The 16,678-nt window shown below is 41.1% G+C and overlaps 1 protein-coding gene across 1 annotated transcript in view; it reads right to left on the bottom strand.

Moving 5' to 3' along the window:
- The window catches only part of LOC134393371 (sodium/hydrogen exchanger 10-like), a 55,908-nt gene that overhangs the window by 1,800 nt on the left and 37,430 nt on the right, over positions 1-16,678 (bottom strand). The window contains exons 22-25 of the mRNA XM_063118399.1: positions 8,327-8,536; positions 3,810-3,947; positions 1,927-2,112; positions 748-865 (exon numbers count right to left, since the gene is read on the bottom strand). Coding sequence (XP_062974469.1) covers positions 748-865; positions 1,927-2,112; positions 3,810-3,947; positions 8,327-8,536 — 652 coding nt within the window. The remainder of the gene's footprint in view (positions 1-747; positions 866-1,926; positions 2,113-3,809; positions 3,948-8,326; positions 8,537-16,678) is intronic.

The following is a 16,678-nucleotide window of genomic DNA, read 5'->3' as shown; positions in this document are numbered from 1 at the left end:
CCCAGCCATTGTTTTGAAAAGGCTACTGGGAAAGGTGTGATTTTGCTAAATGTAGTTGGTGGCTGGCACTTGAGCGTATAGACTTAATTATGGCCCCCCTACCTTTTCTCCATCAGTCCAGCACTATATTGTACATTACATATATAATGACCGCGTAGTTAGGATTTATACTAAACTAGACAATGTTATGTGCCATGCCTGCTACTGCGTATTTTAATCCATCAGCCATTTGATAATCCTCCTGCCTTTGAGGCCATCTATCTCTTTGTGAGTATCTGCTGAAAGACTACTTTCTCCATTGTAGAGAAACTAGCAGGGCACAAGCCACAGGACAAGGCTGTTTTTTTTTTTTTTGCTAAATTAGTCAGTGGCAGATTGGAAGCATCACCCTGATTTTCAACTCTCCTTCCTATCTTCTGAAATGGCTGCCAATCATCACCTATCTTCTCAGGCACCCCTGCCATTGTGAAGCTTACAACAAACACACTGTTTGCCAGGCCTGATTTGAGGGATTTCCTCAACCTGTCAATAACTCCCTAACTACACAGATAAACAGGGAGCAGCTTTTATTATGTTTTGTTTGCAACTGAACACCCAATGAGGACCCATGCAGTTAGCATGTAAGTTGTGTAGCCCGATTTTATAATTGCTCTACAAGTGAACTAGAAGCAATTTTGTTTATTTTATTTTCTATTGTACTTTGCTTAATTTCTTTTATGGCTTAAAGGTTCCCAACTGCTTTCTCACCATGTCTCCGAGTTGAATGATACTGGCAAATACTACTACATGTTCCAGTACTCTTCCGTGCTCCATGCTCTGTAGTTCGTATAACTAGCAGTTTTGTTGCGGATGCAGTGCCTTGTACCTATAATATCGCCATAATAACACTTATTGCTGAAATCACAAGAATTCATTCATCTATTTTTTATTATTTATTTATTTATTTATTTATTTATTTATTTATTTATTTATTACATTTCTATACCGCCCAATAGCCGAAGCTCTCTGGGCGGTTCACAAAAATCTAGGGCTAATGCAGAAGGTGCTACATATAATCCTAACTGGGGCGATCCTGGGAGCTATACAATTACGTTCTTCATCATTGGTGGAAGGACACCATTCCCAGCCAGCAGGCTGTGTTCATATACCTTCTAGGAAATACTAAACTATAGTTGAGCCACATCTGTCAGTGTGCACATTCTTCCACACGCAAGGGAAATTGTCAGTGGACATGTTTGGGCTTTATGCCCCCAAATACACTCTTACTGCATTTTAGCATTGTTCAACAGTCCCTTACATCTCTTTCAAGAGACAGTAGCATGATATTCCACCCTTCCAGCACAGATTGGGATGAGAAATAGGTAGGAGCTGCCTGTTGCTAGTGGTGCTAAGGGGAGGATTTGTAACATTTGTCTGTTAATCATACTCCTTGGAATACTTGGGGCTGCTCACTAGTTACTTGGCACTCACAACTTATCTGGTACAAGTAGCGATGAAAAATTTACAGAAATCTCTAAATCCTGCTACTCTTCTACCACAATTATTACTTCTACTACAATGATGGGTATTCTGTGGACCATGGTTGTACAAGTATTTCAGGCATCCATCAGACGGTATCCATGATATTACCACAGGTAACAGCAATACAAGCTTCCAATCTGAGTTATTTTGTGAATTGCAATGAGGGGACATTAATTTTATTTGGGGAGGTTGTTTTTAAAGTTTGTATAGAGTAGATCAAGTGTTCATCAAATACAACACTAAATATGGAAATGTTGCTATGTCCATTAAAAATGGGAACAGCAATGTCTACTCTTTTTTATATACTTTTATTTTATTATTATTTTCTCATTCTTTGTGGGATGTGTGCGTCTTGCTTTCCAGTGCTGAACTATATTATGGGCTAGTTTTAAAAAATACTCTTACCTGGTGGCAGGTTTTAGGTAAAATACATGGTGCACTGTAACGCTGACCCAGTTGACAATCTTTTACAGTTCCATGTACAAGAATAACATCGTCCATAGCACCATCATAAATGTCACATTTGGTGTGGTTTGGTACATCCAGCACATACATGTTAGAAAACTGCACGCATATCTTGTATGACCAATCCTACAAGACAAAACCATATAATATGAATTATGTAATAACTTATAAAAGTTGCAAGATGATAACTCTGTTTAAAGTTTTAATCACCACACAGAAAATCATCCTGGCATAGGAAAGACAACATTCAAATATTATTTTGTTGTTATGCTTACTATTTCATACTTTTGCATGTGACAATATGAGACCATGTGCATTTATCTCCATTATTTTAGGCCTGTTTCCTAAGAAAGCTAATTACAATTCAGAATTTCTGACATAAGCAGTGGTCAGGTTAACAATCCTGCAAGTATTCTGTGAACTCAAATTAATTTTTCCAATTTTGTTTAGCATTTATTAAAGAAGCATCAAAAAGGGAAGTTGTACACAGTAATTATACTCAATTCAGAGCAACAGTGAAACCTATCCACACACACTCACAAAACTACATTATACCATATCAGCTGTAACAGCAATTCATCAATAAAATATGTTAACTGTATTTTAAATCTTTGCACTACTGCCAGGTTTTATTTTTCATTTCGGTTTCATACTGCAATTTTGATCTTCTATATTATGTTTTATCTTATGGTTTTAATAAATGAAAAATTTCTACCAAATATAGCCACCTCAATATGCCATTAAATCAATCTAATTATGTAACCCAAGACTATTATTCCTTTCCCAAAATTGGGGAGAGGAAGACGGCAATTTTTCCTACATATTTCACTCTATCTTCAGAATGACACCATCTATGTCATTTGCATGTATTATGTGTTTTGAAGCATGTTTAACACCAGTCAACATTTCATCTCCAATTGCCTATGTGAAAAAACACTACTTTCACCCCTGTTGCTTATTTTTTGTTATTAAAGGGGCACAGGATGCCTCACAAAAAACAAACAAACAAACAAAAAACACCCCAAAAGCTTCTGCTATTATAAGCCTCCAAATTCTATCGCTTATAAAAAAGGTGAGTACACACCACAAAAATAAATGCTCGTGTACAAAGGCTTAGTATCATCACCCCAAAAGCCAGACGGAAGAGCTGAAAGCAGAGGAGACTGTTCCTGCTTCTGAAGGATTGGCTAGGGTGGAGTTTAGGGGAATTTGATTCAAGGGGAAAGCTAGATTGAGTTTGTTTATTAGCCTTCAACCTCACAGGCATTGATCTACACATCCACATACTGATGACAACACACTCCAAAACTCCAGATGACTGCACTTAGCAGTTTCATGTAGATGTTGAATGGGAAACAAAGCTGCCACCTGTGGAACCCTATACTGGAGGATCCACTGGGCCAAGCAATGTTCCCCAAGCAAACCTTCTGGAATTGACCTTCCAGATTGGAGCAAAACCGCTTTTATGCAGTACCTTTCACTCCCAATTCAGACATTCATCACAGAAGAATACCATTTCGGATACTATCAAAAACAGCTGAGATATCAAAGAGAATCAACAAGGTCACACTCCCCTTGTCTCTCTCCTGACATAGGTCACCATGCAGGGTGACCAGGGCTGTTTCTGTGCCAAAACCTGGCCTGAATCCCCATTGATAATCCAAATAATTAGTCTCAGCCAACCGTGTCTGGAGCTGGTTTGCAACCATCCACTCAAGGACTATATAGATTTAAGGTGGAGATTTCTCTGATTTTATAAAACATGGCTATGGGCAGTGCTGAGGTGTTCGTTACGGCACATACAAGCATGCATACAGACGTACCTGGTTAGGAAGGGTTTCCCTGAAAGTTTTGAGCGCAACATCAAGAGCAAGTTTCAGCCATATCTTATATTCTAAGGAGGGCGATTCTAAAAACTTATCAAAAGCTTCAAGCAAATCATCTATAGAGATAAAACACGTCTGAGGAAAAATAAAACAATGCCATGAAAAAATGTAACTGTTATTAGTACGTTCTATATTTCCAAGTACTTAGAGTTACACAGAACTTGCTCCATTCTGCCTGCAAAGGATTAGAGTGAAGTTCTGTGCAATTTACAAGTATTTTCAAGGTTTATTTAAAACCTATCTTCCTTGGGAAGATAACACACATTTTTGTCTTTTAAAAAAAATTATTTCAAGAGAAATTTGCTGCTTTAAATCACACCTTTTTAAGGCCAATTTGAAAACGATCACCATGAGGTGATTGCTGCTGAAGATTGCTTCCCCAAAGCCGTACGTCCTCTTGGCAGCTGGTATTCAAATGGCTACTTTAAATGTGTGATAAGGCTTGGGAAGGACCAGTGAGGTTTTTGTTTTGTTTTGTTTCCTTGGAAGTACAGACTACCCATGTCGCATTACGAACAGATTTTGAAAATCCCCTCAATTGCAAAAGCAGTTAGCGCCATCTCACATGGAGGGCTACTCTGTGAGAAACACAAACACAAACACAATCTATATTATGGTTGCATTTTACACCCTGAAAACAAAATTTCCAAAATTGATAATGAAATTAGGGTTTCCAGCATGGTCAGACAGCTGCCTATGACCCTGCACTTGGGAGGTGGCGAGAGTGAATGGCACTTGAGTTGGCTTCTTCCACCCAACTGTTCTCCCTGGTTTGGATTTATTGAGCAGCAGCAGGGGTTGGGCAAGCAGGAAGATGCCATTTGATGCTCCCTTTGAGCAATGCTATACCAGAGCATTGGGTGAACATCAAGAACATGGGCAGTTTGCCAAAACTCACCACAGATGAAGTATTGTTGAGGCCACCACTGCCAGTAAGTCCACAGGATGGCAATTTGTTGAGGGGCCCTTGCATATAACACCAGACCTGAATGGAATACTGAATTTCTGAACAGGAATTCTGGTTGTCTGAGACTCCTGGAGGACATTACAAAACATTGGGATAGTGCCTCCACCTGATCAGCAAGCAGGGTCAAAATCCTAGAGTGGCTTCTTCTTGGGTAGGGGCTGCCCTGCCCTTCCAGACTAGTAAAGCAGAAGCAACCCCTCTGTACTAAGGGCAGTGTGTGTGTGTGCCGGGGGGGGGGGGGAAATAATGACAAACAGCAAGCAGATTAGCATTATGTTTGAATGGTCCCTTACTGAAATGAAGGGGGAAACAACATCTTTCTTGACTTGTCTCTCCTCTGTGAGGAACATTCTCTATTGTACCATATTCACTATCATGCCCAGATGTTCTACATTCTGTGGCGAAACTCTTTTACCAATTGATTTCAAATCTGCGTTCCTGCAAGCAGCTCCAATGGTTGGAGCCCAAGAATATCGTTTCAAGCATTATGTTGCAAGATCAGTGTCCAGGGTATCCTGATAGGCTAAGTTTCAAAGGCTTTGGGCAAGTGCAACGCATTTAGGGCGCAATCCTATGCATGTTTAGACAAAAATAAAACCTGCAGCTTCCAGGAGCCCCCAGATAACATGTCTGGCTAGGGGATGGTGGGAGTTGTAGGATTTATTTCTGTCTAAACCTGCATAGGATTGTGCTCCTATCAGTGAGTCATATATCTGCTGAGCTGTCCAATTGGGGACTTATGCAATTGTTTCCAAGCCCATATATATTTGCCCTACCGTTGTTAAACTGCCACGTAGGAGACTTATGCAATAGATTTTAAATCCTTCATTTCATTTTGAGCTCCCCTATTGCAGAGTTACAGAAATGGTATTCTAAATCACTCCCATCAACAGAGCAACCTAGTAGGTTCTGTGCATTTTAATCCAAGATTTGGTAAGTAAACAAATGGGGGAAACAGTTAATCGAGCATAGATATTGTGGAAGCAATAATAGGTAGCACGATACCATAATGACTTGTGCTTCCAGCCAGGAGGACTAATACAGTAATAAAAACTACAGATCAGACCAAACTTCTATCTAGTTTGGCATTATGTTCCCACAGTGGCCGACAAAATCCCTATGGGAAGCTTACAAGCAGGACGTGAGCCCAATGGCACTCTCCTGCTTATGTTCCCCTAGCATACTGCTTCCAATACTGGAGCTAATATGGTGGAGTTAATATAGCTGCATCATTCTTGAATTCCTGTTCTCGGGACTTACATTCTAGATACTTCACAAGTTAGCGATACTCTTCTCCCACTGATGGAGATCCCTTCTACCCTAGACCAAATTCAAAAGAGTAGCAACCAACACCCCACCACAGCCATCAGAAGAAACTTCTATGTCCCCAAAAATACAAAACAGTGAAAAGGGAAGAAATATGCAATGCAGGAAAAAAGACAGTTCATCGAATTTCCGCTTCCACATGTACCTATCAGCCAGAATAATGAGGCAAGGAGAAAAGCATGAGAAACAACAGAAGCAAAGAAAATACTGTAGTGTATTTCCAGAGAATAATAATCATTAGAAATCCCCCCCAAGAGATAGAGGGCATTCTAGATACGGGATCAGAACTCACCAAACAAGTCTTCTGTCAATAGCTGCCTCAGCAGAAGAGCAAACTATTTTCTAAAGCTCAGTAAATATGTGCCTCAAAGTGCTCATGGCTGCCCAATACATTTTTTCCAAAGGCGTCTTCCCCCCTTGAAGCAGGTGACACGCCCCCCTCCATGCATACACAACCAAATGGGCTGTATCCTGCCCAGGAGATGACTTTTCAATGGCATAGTAGACCACGTTTTGTCAATACAGGCTCACAACCACCTGGAAAGACAGGTTTTGTGATCCTCTTCCCCAAGAACCCTGGTGAAAAGACACAAACAAGGCTTGAGACTTTCTTGTGGGGTGCAGTCCACTATTATCCAGGGGAAAAACCAAAAGGCCCGCTGCATGACCAACTTATGCTACTATCACTTCTGCTAGTGCACAGGGTGAGGACAAAATGAGCCCACCACTCCATGCACGCTTGCATCCCATCATCCCACCTTGGAAACGGCGGAAGGGGAAGGGGAAGAGGCCTTGCAGTTGTGTGCATGAAGCTGGGACCAGCTTTGGCATGATTTTGTGCTCCTTGTTCACCCCAGCCTGGCCCAGGGAGAGGCTCACCATGGAACACAGTCTTGGATCATTGCTCTAGGCTCCTTCCCAAACCAGCCTAGCCCAAAGAGAAGGGCCTCCAAAGCAGTGCCCAAGGTCTGTGCTACCAAGTTCTTGTGCCTTATTCCTTGTTCATTCCTAAAGCTTTGTTAAGGCATATACCGTATAGAAAAGGGAGTAGGAAGGAGGAGTGAGAGAAAATGAAAAGAAAATTGCAAGCCAGAAAGAGGTGAGGTCGAAGGAACTTTCCTTGATGTTTCATTTCGTGAACAAGGAAAGGGAGGTCTGGGGAAGGGAGCCGTTCAGTTGTTGACCTTGCCTCCTTTTTAGATGGAAGTGGCAACTCCCAAAGAGTCTAGAATGCCCTCTTCTATCTTGTGAAAAATAAAGAATTTGTTTTCCTCTTTTGTAGCCATAAGCTAGAAAGTCAATACAACCAGTGATTAGTAAAAGTAGCAATCCAAAGTGTAAGCAATATTTGGAAAAGTGCTTCTGGGGCGGTCTATAGGGCAGCGAGGGCCGCTGCAATAAGCAAACCCCCCTGCTTTTGCTGTTTTGGGGTGGCAGCAGCTAATCCCAACACAGCAGCAAAAGTGTGGGGGTTTCCAGTGGCTGAGCCCACCCCCTGCCCTCTTCCCAGGTGGAAGGTGACCAATCATGTGTCGCCATCCTCCCGGCCACACGTCTGCTGCGACTCCAGAGCGAGGATAGACAGCTCCAGAGAAAAAAAGTCAGGGTAAGTCCCTGACTTTTTCTTCGCAGCTTCATGGGAAGCTCCACGGTGACTGCATGGTGGCTGCTGCATCATATAATCGACACAGCGCCACTGCGCACCCACCCCGGGGCTTTACGGGCGTGCAGGCAGCCCCTCTGTGCAATGATAATACAGGAGCAAGTGAAAACTGAGATGCGATGATGGCTCGTCTAAAATGCACTACCTCAGTTATTATGGAAGTTTAGGGCAGGGGTGGGCAACCTGTTGCCCTCCAGATGTCTTGGCCTACAACTCTCATAATCTCTTACTATTGGCTATGCTAGCTAGGACTGATCGGAGCAGTATGCCAAAATAACTGGACGACCCAAAGCTGCCCACTGCTGGTTTAGAGGACTGGGGAAAATTAGAGGATTGGCAAAATTGTTTCTACTTTCTAAAATCAAAATTTGGACAAACATTTCAAAGATTTGGGTTTTAAATATACAGAGAATTTCATTCCAGCCCTAGTCCAAGCCTCCTGTTACTACTGTGTAAAATAAACTTCATGAAATATATTGAAAAGCAGAATTTTCCAACCTGTACAGCAGTTTCACAAGTAACTCCATATTCCATTTCTTGCTTGGTTAGGCAGTTGAGCTCTCCAATTATAGCCCCAGTGACCAAGTAGTCTGTATAGGAAGACACTGCCTCATGTTTATGGTGTTCTTTAACAACTTTCTGTGCTTCTTTAGTATCATCTTTCTGGGCTTCTTTATCAACTCCGTAACAAGGAGCAGAACCAGAAAGCTAGTAAACAATTTTAAAAGAACGAAAATAGCAATTACTTTACCAGAAAATGAAACAAGATATACCCACTGTATATTATATTCTAAAAAGTAACTTTCAAATATACATTTGGTAGACACTTTGCCATAAGTGTGGGAATAGATATGACTTAGGCTGCAACCCTACACACACTTCCTTGGGAATAGCTTCCATTGAATTCAGTGGGTCTTACAACTGAATAGACTTATATAGCACTGCACTATTAGATAGGAAGGTTGCCTTGCTTTTCCCACTTAAAAATAATAAATACTTTGGCATTTCTTATATTATAGACCATAACTGGAACCATTTGTAAAAGGTAACATAGATGCAAGATTCAAATCTCTTGCACACTTTTAATGTAATGTACACTTCTAAAATATATGTAGCTGTCTTTGAAGCTTGGCCCTGCTATCTCTATGACCCATAGAGGTAGAGCTGTCAATTGTCTGGTTTTTGCAGAGATGCAGCCATCAGGTGGACTTCTGGATTGGGCGAAAGAAAATATTACCTTTTAAAGGGAAGAAGGTGAATTCTCCTAGTGCTGCACTTATATTTGGAAAATGTGTTTATTTTGTTCATTTATGTGATGCACATACACATACATGTGTACTAGTCATGGGAGAGGCTCCCCAAAGATTTATATTTATTTATTTATCACAATATTTATATACTGCTCCATATCTAATACAGATTCGAGCAGCAAATGTAAGAAGTAAAAAGATAAAAAGAATTAAAACACCATTATGCAAATTGTTCTTTTAAAAACTGAATGCCAATAAAAACCATGGCTGGATAGTCAAGGAATGTTTCCTGGAAGAGATCTGCTTTCAGAAGGTGCTGAAAGCAGTACAATGTTTGCACCTGCCTATCTTCCAAGGTTAGGGCGTTCCAAAGAAAGGGGGCCACCATACTGAAGACTTTTGCCCTGGTAGACTCTAATAGGTCCATGTGGAACTACCAGGAGCAGGCCCTCTGATGACCTCAAACACACAGGCAGATTGGTAAGGGAGAAGGTGCTCTCTCAGGTATCCTGGTCCCAAGTTGTTTAGGTCTTTGTACACGATCAAAACCTTAAATGTGGCCTGGTAATGAATCGGTAGCCAGTGCAGTTTCCTCAGCAAAGGATTCGCATGCTGAAAACGGCCGGTTCCCAACAGCCGCTGAGCTGCTGCATTCTGCACTAGCTACACCTTCTAGAGTAGCCTTAAGGGCAGCTCCACATAGACAGCATTACAAAATCCAGACTTGAGGTTAATAACACCTATACCTTTGTGGCCACGATATCCCTGTCCAGGAGAGGCCATAGTTTGCAAACCAGCTAAAGCTGGTAAAAGGCACTCCAAGCAACCATGGGCACTTGGGCCTCCAATGACAATGATGGATCTAGGAGTACCCCCAATCTACAAACCTGATCTTACAGAGGGAGTGCAACCCCATCCAGAAAGGGAATGAACCTATCTAATGGGCTCAGCAACCTCTCACCCAAAGGGCTTCCATCTTGCCAGAATTGTTTCAGTTTATTGGCCCTCATCCAATCCATTACTGAGTTTAAGCACTGGTCCTTAAGGACAGCAGGGACCACCCCTTCCCGGAGAGAAACATTTGCCACACCCTGGACCCACCCAGTCATACACCCTCCCCCCCCCCCGGCAGCATTTAATCCCCAGGAGAGGCACAGATCGAGTGGGCATGTGGTCAGTTGCACTACTGTAAATACTTTGTCCATGTTATCAACCACAGCAATTGAAACTGACTGAACAGAATTGGGCAAATGGTGACATTAGATGCCTCAACCAGAACTGTACTAACGACAGCATCAAGTTTGCTGTGGAGTCAAGCATTTCCCCCCTCAAAGTACAATGCAAAAAGATCACAGCAGGCCATTGAAGGGATCAGGGTCCCATTCACTGGGGAGAGAGTTAACAACTGTCTGGCAACCTGAAAGAGCTCTATTGGACAGTTACTTGAGGACACGATGGAGATAGTTCATTGCTGCTTGCACCACACACAATAGGCACGATTATACACTGTACAGCATGCTCGGTCATCTTCGCCTCAATTTTTGCAACATTTGTGCTCTAGCCAATATCCAGCCTATTTCATTGCCCATAGCTCCCCAGTATGCCAGGGAGAAGAGCAGGCTCACTCAAGCCAATGGCGCTCTGCATCTCACCATTCCACAGTGAGAGTAAGGCCTCGGCTAGATCACCAGCTTCGCCACTGGAAAATCCCTAAGAGCAGTCAGAAATCCATTGGATTTCATCAGTCTCCTGGGGTGAACCATCAGAATGGGTCCCCCACCCCTGCAGGAGGGATGTAGCGGCACAAGTTCAAATCTCACCAGGAACTGGTGTTGCTTGGGCCCCCCAGTTTTCAAATTTTTCACCTCACAGCTTGGTGCAAAAAACAAAGGTATGTTTTTTGCTTCGTATGTTGGTTGTCATGGTGACCATGAAGTCTGGAACTGGAGACCCAGAGACATTTGTGGCATTTATTTCATTTGTGGCAAGGAGTCAATGCCATTAGAAACACCACTCCTATTAACAGAAATGTTAAGGCAATATCAACATTTAGGATAGTGTGTCAAATGGAAATCAAGCAGGAGCCCCAAGTACAAATTAAATCTCTTTACTGGGAATAACATAGCACTGGTGAGAAAAGTATCTCTGCTGTATAAAATACACTAGCAAATATGAGAACGGAAGGAGAAATATGACAGCTGGAGATATTAGAAAACAGATTACTTATCTTTAAGCCTTGTGACATGATACCATTTGATAAAAATATCTAAAATCAGACAAGGTATCTCAGGTATAGAGTTTTGGGAATTATCACAGGTGGATGGAACAATCTATTTATGGAAGAACTATGAGAAGCCATGAGGATGGACTTGACCTCTACTGAAAACCTTCAGAAAACCTCATATCAAGGTCAACGTTGAAGGTTACTGGACTTCAGGATGCTAGATATTATAAAATTGCTCGATGCGTAGAACAGCGCTCGTGAAATCCCTTGCATTTTACTGTTCATTTCATGTGCAGGACCATTAGGGATTACAAGTATTCTTTTGCCTATTGAATCAGAAGTTAGGCTTTGCTTTGGGAAGAAATTAAAGTGGTGCCAGTCTGAATGCTCAAGTTCAGACAAGCCAGTCCTAATACACCATCTACAAGAACTATAATTCTGTGACAGGTTAATCACTCAAATTATCCTGATTTTCAGTTCACTTCCTTTTGCTCCTCCAACTGCCGTGTGGATCAAAACTGGCAAAGAGGTTTACTTATAATGTACATCACATTGTCCCCCAAAGCAACTTATAATCTCCTTAGGGCATATTCCTATGCAAGTTTAGACAGAAAGAAGTCCTATAACTAGCAGCATTCACCAGCCAGCCATGCTGGCTGAGGAATGCTGGGAAATGTAGGACTTTTTCTGTCCAAACATACGCAGGATTATGCCCTTAAATAAATAATATGAATTATGAACAGTGCGGGGAGTGGATACTAAAATGTAGGTGACCAAATGAAACTGATTTGCAGTATATTTAGGAGAAACTTACTGATTTATTTAATATATTTATATACTGCTAAACATATTTAAAAATATCTCTTAAGAAAGTACTTCACGAGAATGATTTATATAAATAACTCCATCATTGTTCATGGTGTTTTACCACTGACAAACAAAAAAGACAGATCCCTGTTCAAATACGTTCTTAATGCAAATGTTGACAGTAAAGGGGGCAAACAAAGGGGGCAACAAAGGGGGGGGGGAGGTTGACTCTTGTGCAACACACGTGCAAACCCAGCTAATTATCCTCTATTGGGTTAGAACTATCATACCAAGTGACCTTTCCTGGGTCCTTATCTGTTGAGGTTTTCCAAGCCAAAATCTTGACCCTGAGCCTTATTCAGCGTGGGATGGCGGAGAATCATTTTAGATGCATGTTTACATGTAGTTTACTCTTTTAATCCTCATCTTACTGATTTTGTTTTATAAAATTTTGAATTCTTGTGCATTCAGCAGACTATAATTCAAAATAAAAATGTTGTCTATTTCAATTAATGTTTTAGACTATGAACCAAGATCTGAAGAATCTCTTTCAAGTAATATAGGAGCAAACATAATTTTCAGGGAGCATACAAATGATTTAAAACAGATGTGAAATTCCCTCTATGTAGACAATTATAGGCACTGGTGATGACATTAGATACATATGACTAATCATGGTTAATGCTTGCTGTTACCAATTAGTCTTATTAGCACAAGCAATTTGCGCACAGGATGATATTACTTTAATTACTGTAAGCAGCTCGTTCATTTATTGAGTAGAATACATTTGTAGAAAGGTTACTTTATCCGCAAATTAATCATAACCTTCTTTATTATTACGAAAATAGGGGGGGGGACTTCTACAGGCACAGTGAGAATGTAGGTGATGAAAGACTGTAATTTACTGTTATTTTAGTAGCATTTTTTTCTATTGAGGTGAACTAAGGTATTGTGTCCTTTTTATCTGAAAGCTGTGAAGCTGTATATGGGAGACAAATTGCTAGCATTGTGACAAGTAGAGGGGTAGCAAAGCAAAAATCAATCTTGTGAAGATTGTGTGTGTGTGTGTGTGCATGCGTGTACGCAAGTGCACATCTACATATACAAAGTAAAGATATGTTGATCATTTTGGTATAGGTAAATTAACATACAGAGAATTTTGAAATATTCTGATCACTGTTTAGCTACATTCAAAATTACTGAGAAATATGACAGAATGTTAAAAACAAACAAACCAACGAATTGTATCAGCTGCTTTCTTTCTTAATAGAAGTTCCATGGTGACACAAACTGCAACTCTGACATTAAAACAGTTCTTGAAATTTCTGAAAACACAGATTGTTAAGGTACCATTGGAACTGGAAAATAATGGATCCCATTCTCTCATCTCTTCCTGAATCTAGCTTTTCATGCAATTTAATCATGGTTGTAATTTAAAAGCTTTGTGAAGGAGGTGGTTCCTTCTTCTGAGAATAGAGGCGACCACCGAGGTTTTATCATAATATCTTTCTTGCAAAGGGCATGACTTTTTCTGGACTGAGACAGTGATTCTACATTAGACATTTAAGTGGAGTCCCCCTCCAATTGGGAGAAGAAGTGGCATGCAGAGGAATTGCTCCTACAAACATCTGATAACCTTAATCACCAATTAACAAAAATAAATTTCAGAGTAATTCCATACAGCCTATGTAAGTTCAAAATGGCCTTCTAAATGCTTATCTTAAGGAGATTATGCCATTATTCTAGAGAGTAAAAATAAGAGTCACTAAAGGAGAAAGACAACTCAAGTCTCATTCAAAATGAACTTTTAAGCAGACTAGTAAACCAATTTTATCAGTTTACTGTCTTTACTAACAGCTTGTTGCTAATAGAATGTTTTGAGGGAGGATTTGAAAAGTGTATTTTCTCATTTGAATTGACATATCCTGACATAACTGCTTCCTAACTTAATTGCTTCTATCAGTGGAAAAAACACAATAGAAACCATTATATTGGTGGATGCTGGTAGCTCTGATTTCAGTGGGGCTGTGAATCTATTCTGGGTTTTCATCAGGACCAGTTAGAACTTTAAACAAGCTATTCAAGGTGCTGAGCCCTATCCTTCAAATGGGTTCAGCACCCTGTATAGCTCCGGTAGAGTTCTGGCTGGTATTGACTGAAACTCAGCCCCACCAAAATCAGAGACACCAGCCTCCACTGCATCATCTCTGTGATGCCCAATACGTCATCTGGCACATCATGCAAAGACAGTGCTCTCTTGTTTTAGGTGTCTGTGACAGGTTGCACTGGGACCAACCACTGTGGCAACTCTGGAAGCAGGTGACTAAAAGACGCTTGGGCCACAGGGCAGAAAAGGACCTGATCTAATGGGATGTTTCCCAGAGAAAGGAACTGTAATCACTGATCATTGTTTTCACTCTTGGGGCACAAACAGCAAACGCATCGGGCTAGCCAACTGGGCCAGCTGAGGAAACGTCTTGGAGCACTTCATAGCATAAAAGCAAAACAATTGTCGACAGCAGAGAAGTGGCCAGAAAAGGAGAAAAGGGCTTGGAGTTACAACTCCCCAACTATTTGCTGGAATGGGGCTTATTTGCGCTGGTGTGGTGCTCTCATGGAGAGCGAGTATTTAGGCTGCCTTTCAGCGCTCTGCCACTGGAAGTGGGGGGGGGGAGTATTCCCAGCTTGGGCAGGATCATCACCCCCGGCCATGTAGAGACACAATAGTGCTTTAGATAGACTATTGCAGGGGCAATGATCCCACCTGAGCTAGCAATACTTTTTTCTCCTCTTCCATTTTAGTCCAGTGCCAAACGAATTGAGCCAGTAATTCATTGTAAAAGACTTAAACATATAATACAGTTTAAAAACAAAACTCAAAATACAGAAGAATAAGATTCCTTAAGATAAATTACTTCACAGCAGAACACAGTTCTTTAAAAGTATAATCCAAAGATAAATCACGCAGTGGCCAAAAGCTAAATTTCAGACTCAAGAGTTAAATCCATCAGAAAGCAACTCAAAATAAGTGAGTATTTAAGGCTCTCTTAAAAGTTAACATGCTCGATGCCGGTCACTCCTCAGTAGGCAGGGAGATCCAGAGCATGAAGACACCATTGCAAAGCCTCTCTCTCGTGCCTGCCAACCAGATTATAGGTCTACAAACTGGGAAAGTCTTAATGCCAGGACAGTCATATGGGTGCAGGAGTTCCTTAGAGCTCCGTCACACCTTGGAAGAAACGCTGGCTAACATTGCTTCTCTGTGGACACTCAGTTACTTCTCCCACACACAGCAGGGGAAGGAAGCAACTGGACTTTTTTTGGTTTTTCTTGCCATGCAAGGAAGACCAGAAGGACCAGAAGGGGCGTGAGAGGCAGACAACATCATGTGAGCTACCTCCGAGGAATCCATGAGTGCCCAGTAACGAGCGTACAATAAAATGCTTGTTGGATGGAGCTATTAGTCTGGTCCCAAACCATTTAGAGATTTATAGATCAAAACCAACACTTTGAACCGAGCTCAGAAACCCAGTGACAACAACTGTAACTTGTAAAGAATTGGTGTTACATGTTCTAATTGCCTGACTCCCACCAATAACTGTACCAGTAGAAGTGTCTTGGCCATCTTCAAAAGCCATCCCACGCACATTACAGTAGTCTAGCCTGGATGTGACTAGTGCATTTGTATCCATGGCAAGTCTAATTTCTCTAGATAGGGTCACAGCTAGCAAAACAACAAAGCTGGTAAAAGGCACTCCTGGCTACTGATCCCACCTCCGGCTCCCCAACTAATGCTGAGTCCAGGAAAATCTCCAAACTATGAACTTGGTCCTTCAGAAGGAGCACAGCCCCATCCAAGATTGACTCTACATTTCCATCCAAAGCAACTGGCTTTCTTCTAACATTTTTTCTGTCTTGTCTGGATTAATAGTAGAGTTGGAAGAGGTCTATAAGGAAACCGAGTCCAACCTCCAGTTCATCCTCATCTATCCCCAAACTACTTCCAGACAGCTTTTAAAGAATTCCACAGCCTCCCTGGGCTTACAGTTGGAAAAGAGAGGTAGAACTGGGTTCATCTTCTCTCTTACTAGACCTTCCAGTAAACTGGAGGAGCGATGAAGAGAAGAGATATATCTATATCTATATCTCAGGGGTAAATTGTTAGGTGAGACATTCAGATACAACCCAAGTAGAAGAAGAATTGCTGTGGGAAACAAGAGAAAACACAACACACACATTCCAGAGATCCCTCAAGATGACACAAGGCATCTGCGTTATGCTGGGCAAACCCCAAAGATGCTTCATTTAAGAAGAAATCCTTTCTGAAATTAAGGTAAAGATCAAGGCAGTATATGCATAAACATAAGGAAAATGTTTGAATCAAATTTTCTTTTCCATCTTCGCTCATGAGCTTGAAAAATATTATTCTTTCGCTTATTCTTTTTTAGTTTTAAGTAAGAATGTGTTCTTACTTTTTATCCTTTTTAAATACAATTAAACCTGTGTTATTTTATTTTTGGTTTTTCCTTCCCAGTCATTACTAAATTGCCTTAGGGAGTTTCCCAGCAT

The sequence above is a fragment of the Elgaria multicarinata genome, chromosome 2 (assembly GCF_023053635.1).
Source record: "Elgaria multicarinata webbii isolate HBS135686 ecotype San Diego chromosome 2, rElgMul1.1.pri, whole genome shotgun sequence".
NCBI lineage: Eukaryota > Metazoa > Chordata > Lepidosauria > Squamata > Anguidae > Elgaria > Elgaria multicarinata.
The sequence above is the reverse complement of the archived record's forward strand: the minus strand, read 5'-3'. Positions and strand labels throughout refer to the sequence as shown.